General features: G+C 36.5%; 1 protein-coding gene across 3 annotated transcripts in view; it reads left to right on the forward strand.

Annotated features, from left to right (window-relative positions):
• The first annotated feature begins 896 nt into the window (after positions 1 to 896).
• The window catches only part of ULK4 (unc-51 like kinase 4), a 213473-nt gene continuing 187017 nt past the window's right edge, over positions 897 to 27352 (forward strand). Inside the window, exons 1-17 of one of the 3 annotated variants that reach the window (XR_010027757.1) lie at positions 897 to 1135; positions 2646 to 2846; positions 5466 to 5565; positions 7213 to 7352; positions 8666 to 8825; positions 10374 to 10475; positions 11281 to 11364; positions 11989 to 12064; positions 13156 to 13251; positions 15040 to 15164; positions 15282 to 15351; positions 17617 to 17716; positions 18158 to 18262; positions 20330 to 20390; positions 22298 to 22479; positions 23886 to 23932; positions 25519 to 25597. Coding sequence is in view for 2 of the 3 variants with exons in the window: in XM_063156453.1 (XP_063012523.1) it covers positions 2709 to 2846; positions 5466 to 5565; positions 7213 to 7352; positions 8666 to 8825; positions 10374 to 10475; positions 11281 to 11364; positions 11989 to 12064; positions 13156 to 13251; positions 15040 to 15164; positions 15282 to 15351; positions 17617 to 17716; positions 18158 to 18262; positions 20330 to 20390; positions 22298 to 22479; positions 23886 to 23932; positions 25519 to 25597 (1665 nt within the window). In the remaining variant the exon portion in view is untranslated. The remainder of the gene's footprint in view (positions 1136 to 2645; positions 2847 to 5465; positions 5566 to 7212; positions 7353 to 8665; positions 8826 to 10373; positions 10476 to 11280; positions 11365 to 11988; positions 12065 to 13155; positions 13252 to 15039; positions 15165 to 15281; positions 15352 to 17616; positions 17717 to 18157; positions 18263 to 20329; positions 20391 to 22297; positions 22480 to 23885; positions 23933 to 25518; positions 25598 to 27352) is intronic. The other 2 variants (XM_063156453.1, XM_063156443.1) reach the window with 2 other exon arrangements.

Genomic DNA, 27352 nt, shown 5'->3' on the forward strand with positions numbered 1-27352 from the left:
CCAACTTTGAACAATTCCAGGGATGGAACATCCACAGCTTCTTTGGGCAAGCTGGGACAGCACCTCACCACTCTCACAGCAGAGATTTTTCTGCCTAATATCTAACCCAGATCTACTTCCTTTCAGTTTGTCCTGTGACCACAGTTCCAGATGCTGCCCAAAAGAAAAGGGATTTTTCAAGGGCCTTACAAAAACAAAACCAGAGAAGAAAAAAAAAAAAAAAGGAAAAAAAAAGAAAAAAACCAAAAAACAAAAAACAAAAAAACCAACAAAAAAATTCTCCAGATCCCCGTGAAAAAAGAAGTGAAAACTCCACGCTGTTGTTAAACATAGAAAAAGCTTGTTTCAAAGGCTAAATTTTGTCACAAGAGAAGTGTCCCTCACTTAGGCGCCTGCAGAAGGCCGCGGCAGGGCTGAGGACGCTATCTCTCGCTTTGCCTGCGGAGGTTGCACAGAGCAGCCCCACCACCACGGCCTGCCGGCGGCACCCTGCGCTTTCCCGAGGGACGCTCCCCACACCAACATCCGGGGCCTGCCCGCCCCCTCCCCGCTCGCCGCCCGGTGGTCCCGCCCTGACGTAGGCGCCCCTGAGCCCAATGGGGCTCCACTCTGCTTCCGGCGTCCGGCGCCGTCTCCTGGAAACGGGGCTGCGGCGGCGACCATCTGAGTAGCGTACGGGGGGTGCGGGGACGCAGCCCGGTGGGATCTGGCGGTGCGTTCCAGCTGGAATAAAGGACAGCAAAACGCTCCGGTTCCCGGAGTCACTCTGCCTGCTGAGCCGGTGCCTTTCCCGCTTGTCTGTATTTTGTGGCGCGCAGGGACCAGTGTCCTGTCCAGACACTGCCACCGGGGCATGGGAGACTCCGTCCCGGGGGCGGGGCTCCGCTGTTTCCGTTGATGGCGGTGGCGTGGCGGTGATCCATCCCGCGCCGCGCTACGGCTGTGGTTCCCATCCTTTCCCGCCGGGTCCATCACCGGCGCAGCTACGGCTGTCATCCCTCTCCTGCTTTCCCGCCGGGTCTATGCCCGGCACAGGTGCGGCTGTCGTTCCCCCTCTTTCCCGCCGGGTCCATCTCCGGCACAGGTGCAGCTGTCGTTCCCCTCCTTTCCCAGCGGTTGCATCCCCCGCACACAGGTACGGCAGTCGTTCCCATCCTTTCCCGCCGGGTCCATCCCCGGCACAGGTGCGGCTCTCGCACCTTTCCCCCTTTCCCTCCGGCTCCATCCCGCACACAGGTACGGCTCTCGCACCTTTCCCCTTTCCCTTCGGCTCCATCCCCGCACACAGGTACGGCTCTCGCCCCTTTCCCCTTTCCCTCCGGCTCCATCCCCGCACCCAGGTACGGCTCTCGCACCTTTCCCCCTTTCCCTCCAGCTCCAACCCCGCACACAGGTACGGCTCTCGCACCTTTCCCCCTTTCCCTCCAGCTCCAACCCCGCACCCAGGTACGGCTCTCGCACCTTTCCCTCCGGCTCCATCCCCGCACCCAGGTACGGCTCTCGCTCCTTTCCCCCTTTCCCGCGCACGTTCGCGGCCGTTACACGGCGGAGCGCGCGCGCCCAGCGGCCCCTCACGCATCCCTTACCCCATCCCCTCACCGCCCCCCTCACCCCATCCCTCACCGCCCTCTCGTTCCCTCCGCCGCCGTCCCTCGGTCCAAGGTGCGGGAGCGGACCCGGGGCGGGGCTGGAACCCCCGGCGGGAGCGCTACCGAGACCTCACGGCCCGCTCCCCTGTGCTGCAAGTGGGTCGGGAGGCGGCTGAGTCTGCGGGGCCGCCGTGCAGCGCCTCAGGCCTGACCGCCCCCGACGGAGCTGGGAGCGCAGGAGATCGCGGGTCGTGCTCGGGCTGCTCCGCTCGGAGCGGTTTGGCCATCCCCCCGTAAAGAGAGGGAACCGCGACTCCTTGCTGTGCTGGCCTTGTATCCAGCCCAGAGCAAATCAGTTCCCTCGGTGCCTGGAGGCTGCTGGTTTGGATGCTTCTGTGGGGGTTCACTCCTGCTTCGTTACAGGTGGTGGCTTGGGAGGCTTCCATGACGACCTTCTTACTTCATCTTTTCACCTTTTGTATCAGTTTAACTGATCTCTTTTTATTTTATCTCAAAATCCATCTGTTGAACGTCTGTTTTGTGTGTCAGAGAAGCTGTGGGTGTCCCATCCCTGGCAGTGTGCAAGGCCTGTTTGAACGGGACATTGAGTACAGTGTTCTGGTGGCGTGTGTTCCTGCCTGCAGCAGGGGCATTGGAACAAGATGATCTTTAAGGTCCCTTCCAACCCAAGCCATTCTATGATTTTATGATTCTATGCTTCATTGGTTTGTGTGCTGGAATAAAAGCATAGCCATTACTCTTGAGAATCAGAGACTATTCTCTTGTCCCTGTAGCCTCTTGCATTTTTACAGATAATACCATTTAGAATTTGGATCTACTAGCCAGTCTATTACTTTTTGAATATGATCTTTGGAAGTGTAAAATTCACCTTTTCAAAATTTTGATCACATTTCCTGAGAGGAGGTCATCTGCAAAGCAATTGTATCCAATCTTTCTGGAAGTATGGAATCCCTATTCATGGTAATGGGGAGGGTGACTACTATACCTGAATGGTCATTAAATTTGAAGGCTTCCCCTTTCTCCTCCTTTCTTTAGGTTTATTTGTTTATGAGATTAGTGCCATGTTTCCAATCTGTTGCCTGTGAAGTGTCCTAAAGCATGGAGAACTTTGTTTTGTATGAGGAGATTGGAAGAGGAAATACGACAGTTGTTTATAAAGGTAGAAGAAAAGGGACAATTAATTTTGTTGCCATTATTTGCACTGATAAATGCAAGAGAATTGGAGTAGCAAACTGGGTAAGTAATGGGGTTTCTTTTCCTGTTAAATCTGGGAAAAAAATACAGCCTAAAAATTCTGGTTGCACAAGTTATAGAAAAGTGTAATGTTTTTCTTTAAGATGCAGTTTGTCACATTTAGACCAGCTTCTCAAGATTTCAAGTTCTTATTCTTTAAATACAGTCTTTTAAAAATGTATATATTTCTTCATATGATTTTATTGGTTTTTAGATTGCATGCATGAACACATGTTTACAGTCTTACTGTTTCTGTGATGTATTAGTGAACTTGTAAAAATAGTTACATGTGGTGGTTTGCTTTATTTTGTTATTAGTTGTGCAAATCCAGTGGTAGCAATAACTTCTAGTAAACAATGTATTTTTTGCTTAGCAAGAAGAATCTTTTTTTTTTATGAAAGAATATAATTTAAACTGAATCAATTCTGGTTTGTAAAACCTTGGCAAAGCTTTAAATGTGATACCGTCTGGAAAGGAAACTGATACAGTTGTACAGTTCAAATATTTTATTTTTCCAGTAGGACATTTTGTTTCTGTAGTGGGTTAACCTTGGCTGGATGCCAGGTTCCCGCCAAATCTGCTCTATCACCCCCTTCTTCAACTGGACAGGAGTCAGAAAATACAATTAATGGGTCAAGATAAGAGTAGGAAGAGATCACTCTCCACTTGCCTTCACAGGCAAAACAGACTCGATTTAGAAAAAGTAATTGAATTTATTGCCAGAGTAGGATAATGGTAAACAAAACCAAATCTTAAAACACCTTTCTTCCATGCCTCCTTCTTCCTGGCCTCAGCTTTACTCCCAATTTTCTCTCTCTCCTCCCTTGCCTGAGATGCAGTGAGATGGGGAGTGGGGTCAATTCAGCAGATGCCATCTCTTTTGCTCCTTTCTCCTCATGCTCTTCCCCTGCTCCAGCGTGGGGTCCCTCCCATGGGAGACAGTCTTCCACAACCTTCTTCAGTGTTGGTCCTTCCCACAGCCTGCAGTTCTTCATGCACTGCTCCAATGTAGGTTCTTTCCATGGGTGCAGTCCCTCAGGAACCTGCTATTCCAGTGTGAGTTCCCAGGTTACACATCCTGTCAGCAGCCAGCATGGGCTCCTCTCTCCATGGGTCTGCAGGTCCTGCCAGGAACCTGCTCCAGCACAGACAGCTGAGAGAGTCACAGCCCCCCTCAGGTTTCCACCTGCTCTGGAGTGGGGTCCACCACAGGCTGCAGATGGATCTGTGCTCTGCCATGGACCTCCCTGGGCTGCAGAGGGACAGCTTTGCCTCACTGGCCTTCACCAGGGGCTGCAGGGGAATCTCTGCTGCTCTTGGAGCACCTTCTGCCCCTCGTTCTGCACTGACCTTGGTGTCTGCAGGGTTGTTTCTATCACACATTCTCACTTCTCTCCCCTGCTGCTGTTATACAAGAGTGTTTTTCCCCCTTTTTAAATGTTATTGTGGAAGTGCTGCCACCATCACTGGTGGGTTGGCGTTGGCCAGCAGTGGGTCTGTCTTGGAGCTGGCTGAGATTGGCTCTGTCAGACACAGGGGAAGCTTCCAGCAGCTTCTCACAGAAGCCAGTCCTGCAGACCTCCCCACCTGGATACTGAAACCTGTCCATGCAAAATGGATACAGTTTTGTCACAGACATATTTTATGAAAAATCCTTTCATTAGGAGCTTTTCTCCTGAGAAGCTGAGAGGCTCAGAAACGAAATGTAAACAATGATTATCTGCAGCTGTGGAATGCAACAGATGCATCTTTGATTGGTCTCATGTGGTTGTTTTCAATTAATGGCCAATCATAGTCCAGCTGTCTTAGACTCTCTGGTCAGTCACAAGATTTTATTATCATTCCATTCCTTTCTCCTATTCTTTTAGTATAGTTTTAATATATAATTTTCTTTTAATATAATATATATCATAAAATAATAAATCAGCCTTCTGAAACATGGAGTCAAGATTCTCATCTCTTCCCTTGTCCTGGAACCCCTGCAAACACCACTACATGGTTTCATATTCCCTCTCATTGTTTCAAAGATCATTTCTTGAGACCTTTTTTGTTCTTAGGACTGTGTTGACCTTACAAAATCTCTTGGGGATACCTTACATACCACTCTAGCAAGAAAAAGGCTTCTGTAGAGATTAGGCCATGTAGCTGTTATAGAAATACAGATTTTTGGGTCTTTTGAGTGGTTTTCTTTGACAAGATTAAGAATGATGGTAAAGCTTCTTTTCACTTCTTCTTGCTGTATTATCTCTCATTTGTATTCTTCTTGAAAAAAAATGTAGGAGTGCAAGTTTGACTCCAAATTCTAATTTCCAGTTTATTATTTAGTGGCGCAGGAAAGTCAAATAATATTTATAATTTTGAGTTGGGAACTTACTGTTTTTTTTTCTGTATTTTAAAAACAGGTGAGTTGGGCAGGGTCTGTGAGGAAAGTTACCTTTTCTCAACATACATGTAACATAAAATATTTGAAGAATAATGTTAGTGCACTAGAAAAGGCAAGAGAAAAAGTAATCTAAAGCTAATCTAGAGTAGATTGTATTGTTTCTTGTTCCCATGCCTCAAGTGCATATGGATACATTTATGTCTTTCCCCCACTTAAGTATGTTAAAAATGTCGCTCTAGATTCGTCTGACTCAGGGACTCACACATAAGAATATAGTGACATTTTATGAATGGTATGAAACAAGCAACCATCTCTGGCTTGTAGTGGAATTATGCACAGGTAAGATGAGCTCAAAGGTAAACATTTATAGAATGAGTATTTATAAGAGATTTCTTGCAGCTTCTCCACAACAAATGCTTAGATCTTTGAAAAAAGTGTACTTCTCTGATTATTAACTTGAGAATTCTGTTTATATATAAAAGGGGTTTTGCTCTTGGGAACATTGTTAGAAATCAATTGAAATCATGCTTCTCTGCTTCACTGTATGCCTCTTTGAAAAGTTAGTTGAGTTACATAATGCTGGTTTTTAAGAGCTGAAGAGAGAAGGCCAATCAGGGAACATAAAAGCAAATTATACTTCTGTGAATAGTCAGAAGGTAGGTCAGTAAAAATTACTTGGGAAATTTTCCAAGGACTGGCTGCTTTGGCATTCTCCTTTAAAAGACATCAAGGAGCAAATCAGTTCTAATGACTTAATATTGTTCAAATTAATTTTTATTCAAAGGGCAATTTGGCAGCTAAAGAGAATGATTTAAATTGTTTTCCTATTCAGCATAAGTATTTTGATTTCCATGTTAAAATTATAATTTGGAAACTCTGAGAACCCAAACTGCATTAAGTTGTTCACTTAGTTTTGATAAGTTCTTGTCAATCTATTAAAGGAATCTTGTAAAGCTTTCTTTAATTGTGATGGCTACATGTTTAAAACTTCTGACAGCATGCTTTCCTCCATATGGAAAGGAAAGAAAAGAGAGCCAATATGCATGTGATGCATGTTAGGATTTTGGAGTTTGTTTAATAGTAAAAGTCCATGTTATGCTCAGCCTTTTTATTTATCCAGAATTCTGTTTGAAAAATTACCGAAGAAGAGAACTTACGAGTTCTGAGAAAAAAAGTCAGGTCATTCTTTCAGTGAGTAAAAGTGATTTTAATGGCTCATATGGAGGCTTTGGTCTATTTGCTTAGTCTAACTTTGGGGTACATATTTCAATTATTAGACAGGCAGCCTTTTATTGTTGAAAAATTATCAGGTGTTTTAGCTTGCAGTTTTATGGTTTGCTGTAAGGTGAGTGTGTTGGAGCTAACTTACTTAGAATAAGATGTGGATTTATTCTAAATTTTGTTGAGACTTGAAAAATACTTTTGAAATATGGAAGATTTCTCTTACTTGTCTCAAAGATAGTTTCTGTTATCAGATGCAAAATATTTCTGTGTTGCTGTTTTCACCGCTTTTGTTCTTTGTGTGTTTGGCCATATTATGGAAACAGTTTAACTGGAAAATGGCCTGCCCTTAGTTTTAGCAATTGTTCTTAAAAGTTGATAGCCTGCTGTTGGTATTATTTATTCTTTTAACTTCTGCATCAGGAATCTGGTTAAGGAATTTTAATAAAAGCACGGAGTACTATTACACTGTGAAGTGACACAGTTTCTGGATTTCTTTTTTCCCTTCTGTTTCCTTTGTAAAATAATATTGAAGTAGTTTTGAAGTCATGCAGTCAGTTTTATTCTGGATAAAATTCAGATTTTTTCACAGTACTAAAAATAAATTTTTTGTACGTCTTAGATTTTGTAACTATTAGATATCAAGAAATATTTTTAATATCTACTGATACTGGTTTTTGATTGACATATTTTGAAGTTTATGTATTTGGGCAATACTTGTGTGACCTCTTCTTTTTATGCACTTGCTGACTATATGTATTTCAGGTGGTTCTCTAAAATCTGTCATTGCTCAGGATGAGTGTTTACCAGAAGATGTGGTGAGAGAATTTGCTGTTGATCTGGTTACTGGTTTATACCATATTCATAAGCATGGAATTATCTATTGTGAATTGAAACCTGGAAAGGTGAGGAGGGGTTTTATCTATAGGGACACTGGATGTTACTTTTCATGCTATCAGCATTTATTTTCTTGTTTGTATTTTACCAGTTGGAAGAAGCTTACCTCAGTTGTGAGGTTGTTTATAATATATGTGAAGACAATCAGAGACAAGTCTGTAGCTTGAATATTTTATGATATAATTGATTTCTTTACTTGGTATATATCTGATACAATGTGATATATTCCTTTTGACTTGGTGTACTGGTTTAATTTAATGAAAGATTTTACATCTCTATCCTTGGAGATATAAATTTGTTATTATTCTATCATGCTGCAGAATATTTTTGCAGTCATGGAAAATGCTAATGACAGAGTAAATTTAACTAAAGCTTCTTTGTTAATAGATTTCTATATTATTTGCACATACCATGGAAATTATCCTCTTATTCCTTTATAAAAATACAAGTCTTTATGTAGTTTCTCATTTTGTATATGTCTGTAATTTATGTAGAGGTTTGCTAAAGTCTGTTTGTTTTTAATTCATGTAGTCACCAGAATAAAATTGACTATAATAAATTTTTTTTTTGCTTAATAGTAATTGGTTTTGACCTTGATCTATAAATGATCAAGTTGCCATTGTCTTAATTTTTGGTAAAATCTTCCACAATTCTACTCAGTTCCTGTCATTTGTGGACCTAAAAGCACTAAAAATACATTGTGTAGATGACTCAGTAGTCTTCCAAAGAAGAATGCTGCTGTGAAGTCCTCATTTCAACAGAAAGTAAAATGCTAAAGTTAATACTTCTTCTGTGCCCTGCCCCCTGCTTCTGGCTGAATGATCTATTTCTCTAAACAAGGTTTTTGGGATTATGAAGTTTTTAGTTGAAAGAATAGGCAGTGGCTGGCCAGAGAAAACTCTCATCATCATCAGACAAAATCTGTGGAAGTTTCTGCTATGTAAAATGAGAAAAATTCTTTTTTTTTTTCTCAAATGAAGCCCTCTTTGGTTTTACTAGACTTATATGTTCCTATGAAGTTTTGCTCTACTTTAACTATCTTTTCTCTAGTAGCATCATTGTTTATTTAGATTTAATAATGAGTAAACAAAAGTGCATATTGAGCCTCTTAAGGGCTCTATTGAGGTACTTGTGGTTATAAGAGAAAGATTCTATTGGCATTGACTTAAAAGAAAAACTTCAGTGTTTTTGGTTATAGCGATCCTCTCTATATACTTAAATGGTTTGAGATTGGGATTATTTTTATAATAAACTATTTCATGTTGGAAATGTCAGTTTTAGTATATGATACTAGCATATTGGATTTTGCTTGTTCTAATAGATTCTACTGGAAGGGTCTGGCACTTTGAAATTCAGTAGTTTTTGCCGGGCTAGAGCAGATGGTGAAGACTTGGAAAAAGTTTTTGCTTTAGCTGGAGCTGAAGAAGGTGAAGATATTAATGAAAACACTGTGCAAACATACTTTAAAAGTATAGTTCAAGGTATGAGATTTTTACTAGCTGGAATTAACTTACACCAAAAAGACAGAATGGAAGTTGGAATACCAGTGATTATGATAAAGAGAAATGATTTAGAATTAATCCTGTTTTGTCTCAGAAAAAAATTGAGCTATGGAATTATTTATGGACTTGTAAAAAGCTTGTGCTGCAGGTGCTCTCTATAAGATCTGGAACTAAATTCCCCAAAGTTAAAGTAGACAGAAAATTCAGGAAGTACTACGCAGAACTATTGCTTATTTTATTTGGCACTGCACTGCTGTACTTTCATTGTCCTTTTTGGTGCACCTGCTCTAGGTTATTTCTAGCTTGAGGTCAATTCTTTCACTACCTTAAAGAATGATAATTTCGTTTTAAGGTCTGAGAAAGTTACTGTGCTTCAGTTTCAACAGGCAAATCCACACAAATGTAGTAGACTGCAAATACCATGAGGGTTTTTTTCATTAAATGTGAAAAATTCGGAAACTTATTTTTAATCTTCTGAATCTTTTACTAGTCATAATTTTGGAACATCTCATAGACCTCTATTTCTAAGATAACGATGTCCCATATATCAGTTCCTTTTACCAAAAACAACAGAATTCTTCATAATATCTTATGAGAACAAAGAGAGCTCTCCTTGCTGTCTCCTTCTGAAAATGAGGAGCAAAGAGAGCTCTCCTTGCTCCTCCTTCTTATTATTTCCACACTGGAAATAATAAGACCAAGATTAGGTCTTTATTCAGGAGGAGATACAAATCTAATCTCTTTCCTGTTGCTCTTCGGAACTGTTTTGGTATGTGTGTTAATGAGCTTTTGTCATTTAAAAAAATAAAACCCAAGAAGAAAAGAACCCAAAGCAAACTTTTTAAGGGACTATGGAGATGGCATTTTTACTGAGTTAGTATACTTTCTTTAGAGATTTTTGAGAAGTGATGGGAACTAATGTAGAAATAGGAACTGTAAATTTTATTCCTGTATCAAACAAAAGAGATTTGTGAATAAGCTGCTATAATTTGATATGTGATGTTTTAATAGGGTTTAAGTGGGAAAAGAGCTGTAACTGTTTAGATCAGTGATTTCATTGGATAGCTACCTTGTCTTTGTAACAGAGTTTACTAAATTTGTGAAGGTTTATTTCTTGGGATAGCTTTAAAAAAAAAGAAACCCCAAATCTAATGTAATGTAATTATTTCTGTTACTCACGTGAGAATGATTTGCCATTCTGCTCAAATTGCTTGGCTCTTAAAGCTGTTAAAGCAAATCAAAACATTCTTTGCAGTAATCACTGTGTTTGAAAAGTGCAGCACAAGTCAGTTTAGTAACTGAAGTGAAATAAACAACAAAGTAGCGTATTTAATCCTACATAATCCAGTGAAGGTGTAGCAGGGAAGTTCCTTGGAAACTACTTACATTTGCTATTTCAGTTTTCTTTTATGTTGAGTGAAGATAATCTATAGCTTGGTGATGTTTGGAGACAAAGTTTGAAGTGTTGAAAAAGGTGAATGCTGAATGAATAACCAAAGCATTAATTATACATTCTGTATTTTGTAGGCTTTCCATTATACACAGCTCCTGAAGTAATAAAGGGCGACAACTTCTGCAAAGCCAGTGATCTGTGGTCCCTGGGATGTTTACTCTATGAAATGTTCTCAGGTTGTAAGTTTGTATATCTATTTAGTATCTGTGATAATGGAAACATAGTTTGTAGTCCCAGAGTAAATTCTGATGAACTGTCTAGGGAAGTTAGGACATAGGAAAACTTGAGACAGGTTTTGAAGATTTCTTGAAGAACATACTAACTGTGCTTAAAAAACCAAAAAGTGTCTTCATCCAACAATCAGGTGAAACAATACTTTTAAGTGCTGCTATTGACAACAATACTAACCAACATGTAGGGTTTAAATACTGTTATTTAAAATTATGGCAGCCCTCAAATTCTGACAGTATAGTGTTTTTTATCTCCTTGATATTAAACTCTGTGTGCAGTATTTTAACCTTTGAAAGAGAAAACCGCCTCACTATTGTAAAACTAGAGTAATTTGGTTCCCTGCACATAAAGTACCCATAGCTTCAGCTAGAAGGAAGCTTCATTACAGAAGAGAATTATACTGCAGCCTTCTTAAACCTTAAGCAAAACACGGATCTGTTGGGTCAACACAGTAACACAGATACAGAGATTTCTGTCTTTTCCTGTTGTCTTATGCTATCATGGTTACCTCCATCAAGACGTTTTTGGTGCCTCTTATGTCTGTGGTTTCTTTTGCTGTTCATGATGAAAGAATTTAATCAAAGATTTGGAATTTAAATTGACAAGAAAACTTGATAAATAGTACTCAGACTGAGATTGTTTATTTCTTTGGATGCTTTCTCAGGAAAATGAGCTCATGATAAATCATTGTACCTTAAAACCATTTTGAAGTTTGCCTAATCTGTGAAATCCACTTCTGTTTGTTTTTAGGAAAACCACCATTCCTGTCAGAAAGCCGTTCTGAATTAATTGAAAAGATTTTATCTGAAGATCCATTGCGACCAGGATCAGACAGTAGGGTTCTGTTATTCTTTAATGGATCAAGTCACAATAATACTACAAAGCTTTGGTTTGCCCTTTTTGTTCTGAGGCTGGTTGCAGGAATCAGTTATCCAAAGTGAATATTAGCAATGCCTTCCTGTGATAATTCCCTGTTAGTGATGAATGCTTGTTTCCCTTTTGATGGCGACATATATAATTTACTTTAATTGTTAGCACTATATCTACTTACTGGGGTGGAATTTTTCATCTTGGTCATTCTGGGCATCAGTGTTATTCACAGGTATCCTAATATATTAGTGGCTCTTTTTCAATTTAAGCAGATTTTAACTCTGCTTAATTTCTTCCTGGTAAGCTATCTGATAATTGGAGGGTGCTTTTTTTTTAAAGTTACAAATAAAAAAAAATCATTATTTGTTTGATGTCCAAGCATTAGTAGTCTGTTTGTTTTGGGGTTTTTTTTTGAGGATTCTTTGACATGCAAAGAGTGTATGTTTAAGATCCTTTAGACATTGAGATTTGTTTTCAGAGATTACTATCAAGAAAGTTTTTTAGCATGATCTGTAGAATAGTGTGGTTTACATTGGGTGATGATTGTTTTTGCTATCCAATACTGATCTTAAGTGCTTCCCTTTACAGGTTTTGCTTTTCACAAACCTTCTCCCGAGTTCATAAGTTTGCTTGATGGGTTACTTCAAAAGGATCCTCAGAAAAGGTAAACTGCCTAATCCATGTCGGCTGTTTATATTGTCACCTCTGGAGAAAATAATCATTGTGATACTGTATGTATAGTATTTTGTAGATGAAAAAGAATGCAAAAAAATTTCATCCCTTGTATAAAAGAGCTAACTATGCTTTTTCTTAGATGAAGATATATAGAATTACTGTTTTCATTAAGTGCATTTTTGTTTGTTTGTTTTGTACCTGGTGCTAAATAGATAACTGTTGAAAGTGAAGGGAGACGACCCATCTTGTTGTTGATCAGCATCGACTCCGATTTATTGATCAAATCAGTCACTCTTTATAATAGTGTTAATTAACTTCATGCATATTGCAAAATTCGAGCTCACGATAGGTTACAGAGAAAACTCTAACCCCTCCTTCTGTTTACAATACCTGTGGTTTGTTTATTGAAAACAGGACCAGCGTTCTCACTGTGATATGAAAAGTTCTCAAAACCTTAATATCTGTTCCCAGAGCAGCTATCTGTTCCCAGAGAACCCAAGGACAGAATGTTTTGCCTGTTATGGGAAGACTGTCTGAGAATCCTATTGTTTATAAAGTGGTGCTTGAGAGCCTAATTATTTACAGAATCAAGCCTGGGAAATGCTGCTTTACAGCTACCTTTTACTTTTCCCTCAGCTGTATACCTTCATGGCCTCTTTCTTTAAGCCATGCTAGAACCAGACTCTCCACAGATAACTTTGTGACAGAATGATAGGCAGTTTGGAATTGGATGGCTTTGCTTTTCCAGAGCAATAGCCACCTGTATTTCATTAGGCTTTAACTTAAACCTGGTACAGTTCTATTGTTAAATAATTTAGAGCTATAAGTTGTAGGGTATGCAGACAATTTACAGGTGGGATTAACTCTGCAATTTCCTTCATTCTCATAGCTCTGTTGTGTGAATTTTCTGTTCTGATTTAAGGCAAAAATTTGTCCTGTAAGAAAACCTGCTTGTTGTCCAAATAGAAGCAAACAACAGCATTAACTGCTCTGTAGTGTCACTGTGTTCAAAACCTTGTCTGGTATGTGTCTGTGCAGTTGTACTTAGCCACTGCTTTTATGTTTGTTGCTTTTCCAAAGGCTGAGTTGGACAGACCTATTGCAGCATCCATTCTGGAAAGGATCCTTTAGCCATTGTGGTGGTGGTTCTGCAGACAGACAGGGCACAAGCTTGAGGTACTGGAAGTTCAATGAATATTTCTTTTAGTAAATATAAGTAAAGATAAAATATATTTTATTGTCTGTACATTTTATAACTTTTGAACTTTTCTTACAATTTTCATGAAATAATGAATGGAGTTTTACACTATCCTGTAAGTGGTTTTGGGTGTTTAGGAATTGTATTATCCTCTTAGTGTATTGCACTGTCCATTCACTTTCAACTGACTCCTTCCTACTGGCTGTAGAATGTGTCGAAATTCACTTCCAAGCTAAATGCTCTCATTTTTATTTATATATTATATAATATTGTTGTATGAATCTGATTTGCAATTTTTTAACACTTTTGTAGAATCTTATAACTATGGGTCTGTTTTATCTTTGGTAAGTTTTTTTGTTTGTTTTTATGCATTAGGCTTACAGCTTCACAAAGCCTATCATTGCAGCATCTTAGAGCTGTGGTTCAGCCTTATAATCTTGCAAATGCAGCTGACCTATATTCTTTATCTATGACATGATTCATTAATCTAATAGTAGAGATTTTTTTCTAAATATTTAATACTTTACACTGCTACATATGCAGAAATGCCCAAACCTGTTGTGCAAATGGTTTTTCTGTATTAAAAAAGTTAGTTTTCTTCTAGACTCCTGTTGCCTTGCTGGTTTTTGTGTTTCTAATTTTGAATTAGGACATTTAGCTTTTTTTTTGTATGTTACTTTGTTATAAATGTTTGAAAGATACTTCAGGTTCCAATGTGGAGATCTAATGTCAAAATAGTTTTAGAATGCTGAGTGTTTTGTTATACCTACTTCAAAATTTTCTCTCATGCTTTTTAATACCTATTTCTGGTACCAGTGCTGCAGTATTTTTGTTATTAATGTTTCTTATAGTCTGAGATACAGCTTTTTGTCTTCTAATTTTATTACTGCTTTCACCTGCAAAAAAATTAATATTTAAAGTTTATATTGTAAACTAAGATTTTATTCAAGATTTTAGCAAGACATCCATCAACATCCTGATAGTGCTAATTTTGGGGAATTTCCAGAGAACCAGAGGAATCTTAATGTCCTGCAAAATATTGGGCTATTTGGCCATACTCTTGAGGTTATTCTAAGTCCTCTAAAATATGTGCTGATGAATGCACTAACTGAAAAATATAAAAATGTAAAACATTGGTTTGACATGCAAAAGAAGCTCAGTACTCTCTCTTTTCCAACTGTGAGGCCTATGTATCTATTTTCTTCTCAGTGTGGATTAGATTAATATTTGATATCCTGGAGAGCCTTCATTAAGGTTTTATGACCCAGTTCCATGTAAATAATATAAGGACATGTTAAAAAATGCCCAAACAACCAAAACCAATAAAATTGCATTAGAGTGTGACGGTAAAAGATTACACAAACAAAAACGTGGTTTTAATCTCGGCTACAGACTTCATTATTCATTAGGAGATAGATTTCTTGTGACTTTTTCCTGTGAAGTTTAAAATGTCTGTAATGCTTTTAGTATTTCTTTAGTATCTCTTGTATCATGGGGTAATAATTTAACTTTTTTAGTGTCTTTCATTTAAGTTCTAATGATAGAATTTTTAATATTCTCCAAATTACTTGCTGTAAACTTATTTTTCATCATTGCCATTACCAATATAAAAAGTATGTGCAACACATATTTAAAGAGTGTATTGTTCTAGAGAATGACTGCTAAACTAATGCTAACAATTGCAACAGATAATGGATATAATCAATTTTTTTATATAATCAATCCTCTTTTTTAAAAATCTGTAATTAATATCATTTATTAAACAGCAAAGAAGACACAGAGTTACCAGTTTCTTCTAGTGCCAAAGAGTCAGTGGATGATCATGAAAACCTAGATAACCTGTCATCCTCAAGGGCAGGTCTTAAATCATCAAGCAATTCTTTCAAAATAGGTAATATTGCTCATTATGTTATTTTTAGCTGTTTTATCAATCCTACCAACATATTTACTCCCTATGTTTTATTTGATTTTAACCTCTGATTGCAAGTTCACGTTCTCTTTTCGGTAGAAACTCAGACTGAATTGCGGCCCAAAAGTGCAGCTGATGGTGAATCAAATGAATCCATATTTCTTCTCAGGTATGAAAACCTCCTTGTAAATCTTGTATGTTTAGTGTAGGTTTTTGTCTCTTCAAACATTTTATTATTATGACTATAACACTGTGTCTGTGTTGCCTTTTAAATTTTCTATTACCAGTTAAAAAATAATAGTAAAATACATTTGAAGACCTGTGAAAACAGTGTGTATAGTTAAAGCTTATATGACTTTATTGCTCTTATTTTTGAAAGTAAACTTTTGATTACTTTCTGTCTAAACAGAAAGCTAAAATTTGTTTAGATCCCTCTCTCTTTCTGTCTCTCTCTCTCTCTCTTTCTCTTTCTCTCTCTTCTCTCTCTTGGAGTACGATTGCTTTAAATACATAAGAATAAGCATTCAGCATATGATCTGTTAATAAATTCTTCCTGTAGCTTTTCTTTGCAAGGTATTGGTAAGAGTCTATTAGGTACTACATGTGTATTAAATTAAAAGATAGTGATTAATTTAACAGTGATTTGTTTTAGTTGAGGCCTGAAACTTTGTAGTAGCTTTCAAGCCAAGAAGATTGTCTAGTGAAATACTTTTCTTGTCAACATCAAGCAGAAATATTCCAGTTTGAAAATATTCTTTTAAGCTTCTTGCATAACCTGAAATAGAGCTTTTGTACATCATACTGTGTACAGAAGTTATTTTAGTTGGTTTTATTAAAGTATTAATTCTCATCTCACTTATAATTTTTATCATCACACTTAAACATATGTTTTTAGTAATTTCAAGTAGCATTTGATTTAGCAAGCTGATCAAACAAAAGGCTACAATGGGAATTCAAATATTATCTTTTTAGCAATGTAATTTATTTAAAAATACGTTAAAAACAAAATTTGAAATTTAATGCAAGCAGCTAAAAAAATCTCTTCTGAAGTTCTCTTTGCATCAATGATATAACTTCTGAAAGCAGTGTATGTGATGTCTAGCAAAGTATTAAAACATTGAAGTGAAAGAAACTTGCTTACCTGGCACTTGGCATCAGAATTTAATTAGCTGTTGGAGCAGTTAATAAGCTTTTAACAGCAGTGGCTTCTTCTGCTTGTGCAAATGGAATAGATCTCATTGATTTTAACTAGGTTAATTCAGCAATCTCTTGTCTTGTTTTAAACTGAGAAACTATCTGAGAATCGAATCTGTATCTCAAACGTATATGAAAGCAAATTAGTTGAGTAGATTGAAAAAAATATATTTAACAAATCTACGTGTTTGGAATCATTTGTCCAGCTTCCTAGCTAGAAATCATGGATTTTTTTTGTTTAGGAACTAAAATTCCAAGCACATCCTGATACTTTTTTTTTAATCATAAATGTCATATGTTTACCAAATATTTAATATGTTTTTATGTAGGTAATATTTTGGCATTCCTTCATTGTGCCCTTTAAATTTAAATTTCTGTTGAAAATAGATGGAAGATGAAAATGATTATGTTAATCATTTGATCATGGATTTCCTGAGTGTCTTTAATTTCGTTTGCTGTTTGTATTTTTAATTTAGTTGTTTTTTCTAATAAATCTGATTTGCAGCTTAATGTGTCTATTACTTTCTGCTAATCAAGAAAACATGCTCATTCAAAGTTGTTGATTTAACTAGTTTCCTGGCCTGCCAATCATGATAATTCTAAAGTTGATTTAAAATGTTTTAATTTATTGTGTACTATAAACTCCAAGTTCACTAGAAGTATTATGACAACTGCAACTTGGCAGTATTCTAGTCTCTCCTTTCTTAATTTTCTGATTAGCTGACAGGATTTTAAAAAGGAAAAGCAAAAAGTAAACCCAGTTCCCAAAATGATACACAAATTGATATACAAAAATTAGGAAGTTTTTAATTTCCATTCCTTAGCCAAAACTTGTGTGTGAGAAGAGAATGACATAAAATAAATTGCAGTTTTTTGTCAAGTTAATTTGCTTTGTGTGTTTCTTTTATTAGGAGTTAAGATAAGAATGGTTTAGCCTCCAGTTTGGAGTCATTTTAGCTGAGAAAATAATCAAATTACATTCATTTGATAACTACAACAAAATACCATCTTCCCTTTTCTAACCAGCAAAGAAATCCTAACCTTGTCAGAACACATTTAAAGACAGAAAAGTCATGTTTAGTTAGTGGATCAGGCAGAACATAGTGTAAGTTATGTTAATCAGTTTTGAAAGTTTGCTGACATGAAAGTTCCAAAAGAGCAACAAAAAAGTAGCTTGCAATGAAGCTTAATCTGTAGTTTCTATTGGTTTTTAATTATTTTTTTCTTTCTTTTGCTGAAGTTCTCGTCCCACACCTAGAACTAACTCTGCAGTAGAAATATGTGATGCTGCTACTGTCCCAATCAAAAATTCTTCACAAGGAGATTCATGGTTGAAAAAAGTGAGTAAAAAGTTTATATTGAGGGGTGGTGGTATCTCTAGTTAGAATACTAGCCTGAAGTCTGTGGTAAAGTTAACTTTTTTTTGCATCCTTCCATAATTAAGTGTGCAAGTTGTTTCAAAAAAATACTTGCAGAACTTCTATGTAGGAGTTAAGGAAGATTCTTAGTCTCCTTTTTTTTGCCCTAGTGCATAAAAGACAAGTTGTCTTCTTTCTTCTCAATCTACATTTTGACCTAATGCTTTTTCTTTCAATAAGTTTCTTTTACTATAATTTGTAGTTGGTTCTATATGCTGTTACATAAACAAAAAGAAAATTAGAATATGTTTCCATGGTCAGACTTCTTGGTATAATGTTGAAATGAAATATTTTGTGAATAAGCATGATTAACTCTTTTTGGGTACAAAACAGATTTAAAAAAAAACCTTGTTCTTTTTCTAGGCTGAAAATGTGTGCTCAAGTCAGCAGGATATGGAGTCAAAATTGAAAGAGCTCATTTACACTGAATCTGATCTTACCGTGACACCAATCATTGACAATCCAAAGGTATAGCAAAACAAAATATATGATTCAGGAACTTGTGGTTGAAACTATTTTTGCAGATAAATTTTTAATCAGGGTGAAACTCCTTTCCTGTATTTTATAGTTCTCATTTTAAAGTAGTTCCACCCAGTTTTCTGGCAAGATTTCATACAGTTTTTTGGCAGTCTTTATAATCCTATTGTGTTGCTTATTTGGAGGAATGAGTTATTTTGGGATTGAATAATAGTATTAAATAATATCTTACAAGAAATAGAAGCTGCTAAATGCTGTGTTCAGTGCTTTTGTAGATTTGTTTTCTGATAACTTGCCTTGATATCTGTTACTTAAATGAACACAAAACTTTGGTTTGTTATACTCAAAACAAAGCCATCTATGAAACCTTCTAGATTAGGAGTTAGCCATTTACAGAATAACATTTGTTACTCTTTAGTGTGATAATGTTTCTATTGAACATAAATTTATTTTCCCTCTTGAAGAAAACCTGAGGTTGCAGCAAATGTCCATCTTATTTCTGTTGTACGGATTCTAATGTGCTAACAGTGTGTAATGAATCTCCTGAGCAGGGAATTCACACTCAAGTTTGACTATGAAGAGCAAATCAAAAAAGATTCAGTGCTCTGCACTGCAATGACAATGTAATGTGCATTTATAGGCAGATGTATTGGTAGAAAGAATGATAGGCAAGAGCCCCTTTATTCTTCCTTTTGTTTCTGTGCCAGAAAAAATTAAGCAGTCTTAGCAACTTGACTCAGTAAATTACTGATGTGGGGAATGCAAGATGATTTTTCCCTGGAAGTGAGCATGTAAACTCATTAGGAATGTCTTACAGCTTTTAATTGCTGTATTGCTTTAGTATTAACAATTATTTTGGTTTGTTTTAATGGATTTCTTAACACTTTCAAAACCTAAAAATCTTACATGGCTAGAAAATAATACTCTTTTAATATGTTTAGGGTGAGACACATCCTTCCTAGTGGAGACTGTGAAAGTTAATTATATGTTTGAATGCTATCACTGTTTATTTCTCAGTTCTGTCTCAAGACTCTGACACAAAGCCTTAGTCCTTCACTGCTTCTCTTCTTACTACAAGCATAAGAGATGAGATTAGGGGTAGGTGCACATACTGATGTGCACATGTAGACTAATCTCCTTACCATGCAATGCCAGACTCAGAATTAATGCAAAATAGCGCGCTAAGTTCCAGGGACATGTAATCAGTCACTGCCTGCTTGATGATGACTCTGTAGTCTGCTTTTCAGACTTAAGGATGACACTGACACCTGGCAAATCTGAAGAGCTTGCAATTTAATCTCCTGGAAAGGGATTTGCTAGATGCTGGCAGAATTTTAAAAGCTGAAATGTCAGCTTAAATTGTAAAATTTCCCTGTGTTCTGCAGATCTGTGGAATTGAAGACCTTTTTAAGAAAATAGCTCTCTACTTAAGCTTAGACTTCTTCTGTCAAAGGCTAAATTCCATTACACAGTTGCCTTTTTAAAAGTTCTTTATTTACTGAAAATCACACTCAAATGCTCAGTTACTGAGCAGTCATCCAATTTTGTGATCTACAAGAAAATGACAGTTTTGCAGGGAAACAAATCTCTATACCTTATGAATGATTAGCTGTTGATAATATGACTTTTTGTATTCATGAGTGGTCTAGTGTATACATGTATTTACTGTATGGCAATGAATTGCTGAAACATTTTGTGAGTTATCGCCTGCATAGTTCCTTTCAGTAGCTTTTGAAACCCAAATGCAGGTATTTTTCTGCATACAACCAAGATAAAAATGTAAACTGAAAAAATCCTGTGATTTTGTAATACCATTTTAAAAATTTCTTAAATGGAAATACTAGCTATATAATGATATAAAAAACATAGAGTTAAATCTCAGATATTTGCTTGGGAGAAATACATACCAGAAAACAATGGAAAATTCCTCAGTAATGAGCAGTAGCATGTACACCCATCCTGTACAAATTTTGCATCTTTGTATTCACACGTTCAGCTACTTAGAGATTTTCTAGGAATGCATTAAAACTAGTTGTAATGTGTTTGGTTTTTTTCCAGATAATGAAGCAAGTACCAGTTAGATTTGACCCGAAAGCTTTACACATACCAGCATATTCAGGTATGGATCTGCTGAATATTCCAACAAGTTCTGCATGTGCTGCTGTAACTCATTATTGCAAGACCTGTAACCTCCCCTTGTAGATGATACATGGTCACAGTTTCAGAACTCTTAATTATTCTGAAACTATTATTGTGTATGCTGTGTTTTTAGCAATTTTGAGTAGCCTTTGCAAGTACAAACACTTAAATGATACTCCTTTCTCTTCTGTTTCTTGAGTTACAAACCTGTGCTCAAAACTTTTGCCATGAGGCAGTCAGTGTTTAGTGTGGGAAAATCAGAATATTTTCTTTCAACTGAGAGATTTAAACTGAAATACTCAACAATTGACAAATTGTTGTTACAATTTGACAATTTCAGGCAAGCAAGGGGCAACAAGATCTTAAAATGTGCTATGTTGATCAGCTACAGTACTAGGCAGCCTTGCCAGTCCTACCTTTAATAATGAAATGTTATGGCACTCATGTCCCAAAAGATAATGTGAAGTTGTTTGGGGTTTGTCTTTTTGTTGTTAATTTTCAATGTCTAGAAATATTTCTGAAAAGTAAAGTCGGTTCATTGTCATGAGTGTAACAATTATTCCTATGGAACATTTGCTGTCGTCATTTTAAGGAAAATACTGGACTGTGCTTGAAGAGGAATATCAAGCAGATATGTAGTCCTTCTAGAATTCACATAGCACCTGTTCCTAGGCACAAGAGTTCATCTTTCCTTTCTATAAAGAATGTATTTTGAAGAGTTAATTTGTAGAAGAAATTTTATGTTTGGAAAGAAAACAACTCAATCTCCCAGTCAAGATTGTAATCAAAAATATTTTTAATTTGATTCATCCAAAAATTATCAGATTCCAGTGCATAAGGGAAATATTTTTTTTCATATTACATTTAAGTAGTTATCACACTGATGTTCTGATATGTCTAACTCTTGTTAGTATTTATTTATTTATTATGAGACAGTGCTTTTTATGGTTGTAATGCTTTCAGAGTTGTAGCTTTCTTCTGGACAACTTTCTGCTTGTTTTTGAAGATACTGAATTTGGTGCTGCTCATCAGTAATGATTAAAGATAAAATGGAAAAATTTCAATGAGTACCTGAAAGCCAAACCTGTTTTCATCTCTACCAATGTATATTTGCCTGCATTAGAAGGTGTCATTACTTAGCTGTAAATTGGGCTAGAAGACAGAAAACATGCTTTTAAATAGTCTATACCAGAGCATATCAGGTAGCTTGTAAGTTATTAATTAATGACTACCAAAGCAGAGGGAATATATGGCTTCTAGATTGAAATTAACTGTTTAGACTGATAAGGAAGTCTTAAAAAAATCTCAATTCATGTGCACTAGTCAATTAATTGAACCACAGGATATATGTTAATTGTCCATGTGACTTGATTTCTTTGTTGCTCTTTTGGAAGTCATCCATGTCCTGATTTGCTGAGGCTTAGCTAGGTGGATACCTACCTGTAGGAGTGATTATACATGTTTTCAGTTTATTTATTGTGAACAGATTTCACTGATTTTTGTTAGGTTTTGTCTCAAATTTACTTACAGGAAACTGCACTTACTTATTAAGAATTAGTAATGATGAAGGACAACTGCTACCTTTCCTAGATATAATGCCAATAAATGTTCCTTTAAATGAAGGACTTAGCAGGCTTGCACTTTCAAAAATATTTTGAGGCTTCTGTTGCTGAATTTTTATCCTTTGTTTCTCTTCTTATTTCCTGTTTGACTTCTGTTGTCTTCAGACATGAATTCTAACATGCTTCTTTACTATTTTAAGTCTTAAAATTATGATTAGATTCAAACTTTGGAACTTAGTTATTCATGGTGATCTTACTTAGCAGTGTGTTAAAACTACATTAAAGATCCATTATCTTTAAATGTCTGTTTTCCTCTCATGGTTAGTTGAGAAGTTGTCATCTATGAAAGACGTGGACTGGAATAACTTTGTGAAAAGAGTGTGTTCCATGCTTGAATCCAGCGAGAAGAATACAGGAGCAGCACGTTCTAAACTGAACTTACTGTACTATCTGTGCACTTTGGTTGTCCACAAGGAGATTGCAAACAGGCTAATTAGCTCTCAGCTGGTAAGTAATAAAGCTTTGAAGGAATCAACATAGTTTACATATTTGCCATTATATCAAAAATTAGCTGCTTTTAGTTATACTTGAAAAAATCAGTGGTCTACTGGCAAAAATATGATGTTGATTAAAGTAAAAAGCCAACAAAAAAATTATTAAATTCCATGTTAGGATTTTTAAAAGAGCTGAGTAAAACTAATTAGTTGTCTTAGATTTACTTATAGTTTTGTTGCGTTAGGGAAAATGTTGGGGTAAAAATTAACCTTTAAGAAGAGTGTAAAATAATTCATGATGAAAAGTTAGTCTTTGTAAATCATTAAGTGGCAGATGATACTGTAAAGAGTTAATGTATGAATTATTAAATTAATTTTATTTGGTAATATGTCTGTAAAGAATAGCAAGAAGCCTTTCTAAAGAACAGGCAGTAAAACTTTCAGGAAACAGGCCTTCAAAGAGTGAGCATGCTCTCTGAAGAATCTGTTTTGGTGTTTCACATTTCAAAAACAATCTTCTACCAGACAAACAGTTTTATTAATATGCTCTATGGTGATTTAACATATTTCTTCAAGTCTTGCATGTGCAGAAGAGAAACAGACTTATTTCCCTCCCCCATTATATAAAAACATTACAGAAGCCATCTTAAGATGAGCACTTTTCATTTTATTTAATAGGAAGTAAATTACTTTGCTCTCCTACATTTGTAGTAAGGGACCTAAGTTAAAAGCTGAGATGTGTTACTGTTGGATGTAGGATACTAAAGGCAGAATTGCACTACCAAAAAACTGGATGGAGAGCATTTAGTTTGGAAGCAGTGATAGGTCTTATGCCATAACATTCTTGTGAAAACCAGAAAGAGAATTGCTGGGATATGTATTCTATTATCACTGGAGAATTTGGAGCAATGGGAGCAATAGTCCAGTAACTGAATAGCCAATTAACAGAACATTTTGGAAATTAGTTTGTAATTATGCAGTTTGGTTCTTAAATGGCTGATTATGTATGTTAACATTCATTATTCTGGTAGTTGCCAACTATTTTGATACAGAATTATTTAATATTTGTTTTATAATACTATATGATGATCTCTGTGCTTGTAGGTGAAAGAATCAGACCTTTTTTCTATAAATAGTGTTATTCAGAATGAGAGAAAATTCTGACATTCAGCTATATGCTTAGTAGTTTAGTTTAAGGCAAAAATATAGAAAAAATTAATATTTTTCTATTCAGGCTGTTTTATTTCTTTAATCAGGGTTTGCACAATATCTGCAGTATTTGTCTGTGATAATTCTCTTAGCAAATGTTATCCAAACACATTTTTATGAAATTACTGATATTTTGATTTCTTGTTTATCATTTGGAACTATCAGATCATTGAGATTCACTGATGTTTATTTGTCTTCTTTAAACAATAGTTTCCTATATTGATACAGCAATTGCGTGCAGCTGCCAACTGGGATGTGTAAGTAACAATTATTTTCAATTAATATGTTCAAATACAGACTTGTTGCTGAATTTTATTAAAGATATTTGTTAACAGGTTATTTGAGGAGATTTTTGGCCTGTCAGACTGCTGTGGTATCTGACTGGAAGCATGATGATATAAAGTGGAATTTTTTCATATTGAATTAATATGTTAATTCTACAGGACCAAAGATTATAGAAAAACTATAAAATTTTATGTAGATAACATAGAACTTAGTGCATCAAAGAGAGTTACTTAAAATCACTAAATAAAATAACTCCATGCCACAATACTTTGGCCACAATAACCCCCTGCAACGATATAATCTAGGAACAGTGTGGCTGGACTGTGTTCAGGAGGAAAGGGACCTGGGGGTGCTGGTTGACAGTCGGCTGAACATGAGCCAGCAGTGTGCCCAGGTGGCCAAGAAGGCCAATGGCATCCTGGCCAGTATCAGGAATAGTGTGGCCAGCAGGAGCAGAGAGGTCATTCTTCCCCTGTACTCAGCACTGGTGAGGCCTCACCTGGAGTACTGCATCCAGTTCTGGGCCCCTCACTTTAGGAGGGACGTTGAGATGCTTGAGCGTGTCCAAAGGAGAGCAACGAGGCTGGTGAGGGGCTTGGAACACAAGCCATATGAAGAACGACTGAGGGAGCTGGGGTTGTTCAGCCTGGAGAAAAGGAGACTCAGGGGTGACCTTATCACTCTCTTCAACTTCCTGAAGGGTGGCTGTGGTGAGCTGGGGGTCGGTCTCTTTCTCCAGGCAACAACAGATAGAACAAGAGGACACAGTCTCAAGCTGCACCAAAGGAGATACAGGCTAGAATTAAGAAGGAAGTATTTTACAGAAAGAGTGGTCAAATACTGGAATCATCTACCAAGGGAGGTGGTAGAGTCACCATCCCTCGAAGAGTTTAAAAAAAGACTGGATGTGGCACTTGGTGCCATGATCTAGTTGAGGTGTTAGAACATGGGTTGGACTCGATGATCTTAAAGGTCTCTTCCAACCTAGAATTTCTGTGATTCTGTAATACAGTAAAATAACTATAATGGCAAGTCTCCCCCTCCTAAATCTGTCATGAATAGTTCAATGTGATAGTGCCCTCTGCTGTTTCTTTCATAAAAGTTGATTTTATTATTCCATTTTTTTCTTTAAATGAAGCATTAAAAACTGATTTGCTGATGCAGATTTAATTTTGCTGATGCAGATTTAATTTCACTTTTGTCCTCTATCCTGAAAAGTCTAAATTATCTGCAGGAGTTTTCTGTATTATATAAAAACTGAACATGAGCATGACTATTAGTAATCCTAACAAACTAAAGAACTTTCACACTTCAGAGCTAGAGGAAAGAAATGTCTTTATGCATATATTTACTGCTAAATTGGGCTGAAACCCTGAAATCTTTGTATCAATCTTTATTGATACAAAGAAAAGAGAAATAAGAAGATCTGACCTGTAAATAGGACGCCAAATTTTTCTGCCCTTAGTAACCTGTGTAGAATATAAACAAGATATAATTGTTTTTGTAGTATTTTTATAATATATTTCCTACACCTACAAAATATTTATTTGATACACAGACGTGCTAACATTGCTCGAGTGATTGGTTTACTGGCATTACACACATCTGAACTTGAAGAAAATGTACCTGTTTCTGAGGTAACTTTTTTTTTTTTTTCCAGCTGGGAGTTTTTTAATGCTTTTACTAGTCATATCAGAAGCTTTCACAGCATTCTTTGTTTTGACCCCTGCTTTATTTTTAACTCATATGTGTAAAGTGTATATGATCAATTAATTTAATGTATAAATTTACCAGTTTATTCCATGTAGTTGTAGTTCTGATCTTTACTAACCTGTGACCACCAATGATAAAACTAGCATTTTCCTCTTCTTTTCATAAAATCAAGTAGTCACAGTCATACTTTGTGCGTGTGGAAGAAAAAACTGTTGACACATTTGGTTATCCTGAAATGTAATTATTGTAAATAGTATAAAATAGTACGACTGATTCTTAGAGAATTTTTTTCAAAAAAGAATTTATTGAGAGGGACTAATTTGAGGTTTCTCACAGTTCTTGAAGAATGTGTCTAATGAAGGGGAAGTAATTTTCTTTGGAGAAGAAAAGCATTTTTAGTTCTTGTTTGATATTACATGGTCAGTAGCTGACTCAAACAGGAGACTGATTAGGTTAAGTGTCTTACTGTCCTTTTCTTGCATGTGACACATGCATACAGATTGTGAAATCTTGACAGTGTGTGCTATTTAATGTCTGTTTCAAGTGTGAATGTGAACATCATTTCTTCTTCATGAGGTGAAGCCAGAACTTCAGTTTAGTGAGTGTTTGAATGTAAGACCCAACTGCTAAACACAAGCCATAAATAGGCCTGCATGCTGTGCAGATCTGGTGTAGGAAAATACGATTAGTGGTCAATACCTGACTCTTTTGGAAATGCAGCTAAGGAAGTTTTTGCTGGTTTAGGTACCTCTGGTTTCTTCTTAATGAATATTAGAAATTATTATCTTGCTATGTTGCCATTAATGTTGCCATTCTGCAGTGAAAGCAGAACTCAAAATATTATTGTTGTTACCTAGTGTTTGCTGTTTGTTTTGTCAAGTTCCAAAGTGGAACATAAGTCCTTAAAGCTGGTCACTGCAGTTTGGTAAAAGTCTTCAATACTGACAGTTTCGCAGCAATTGAATTCCTGGTCACAATTTAAGTATGCTCTTTCATGTGGTAGATTTTTTTTCTGATATTTAACTTTTTAAAGTTAAAATTCTCAAAAGTAATTTTGAGATGTCCCTATGGCTTTTGGCTTCAAGTGTTTGTTCAGGTGGCTAGCAGTAATATGTTTATCAATAGCTAAACACAGCAATAGCTAAACATATTTCCCTAGCTTCCTAATTTCCATCAGAAAACACATATCTGAGTCAGCATTTGTGTTTAAAAGCAATAGACAGAAGTAGTTATATGTTGCCACAGGCTCCCAGCTGGGTAATGATTAGCATTGACTCCATGATTGTCAGCAGGCTGATCAATCACTTTATTATTCTATACTTATTAAGAAACCCATTGCCCTTACAGGTGCAATACAGGTGGACCCAATTGGTCCTTCCATCTAAACACCATCACCATTGGCCAATTAAGAAATCACCTTTGGTAAACAAATCTCCATAAACAAAACTCCAACAGGTGCAGCAAGTGAAGATAAGAACTGTTTATTATTCTTTTGTCTGATCTTCTCACAGCCTTCCCCAGGACAATGCCTGGGAAAGTTGTGCGTTGCTCTCTGTGGCCAGAGAGCTGCTGCCACAGTTATGCATTGACCTGTAATATTATTTTGTTCAAAATATTTCCAGTGCTTTTGTTTATTTGAACATACAAGTCATTCACAAATGAAATTTAGCATTTTTAGA

The sequence above is a fragment of the Melospiza melodia genome, chromosome 1, assembly GCF_035770615.1.
Source record: "Melospiza melodia melodia isolate bMelMel2 chromosome 1, bMelMel2.pri, whole genome shotgun sequence".
Taxonomy (NCBI): domain Eukaryota; kingdom Metazoa; phylum Chordata; class Aves; order Passeriformes; family Passerellidae; genus Melospiza; species Melospiza melodia.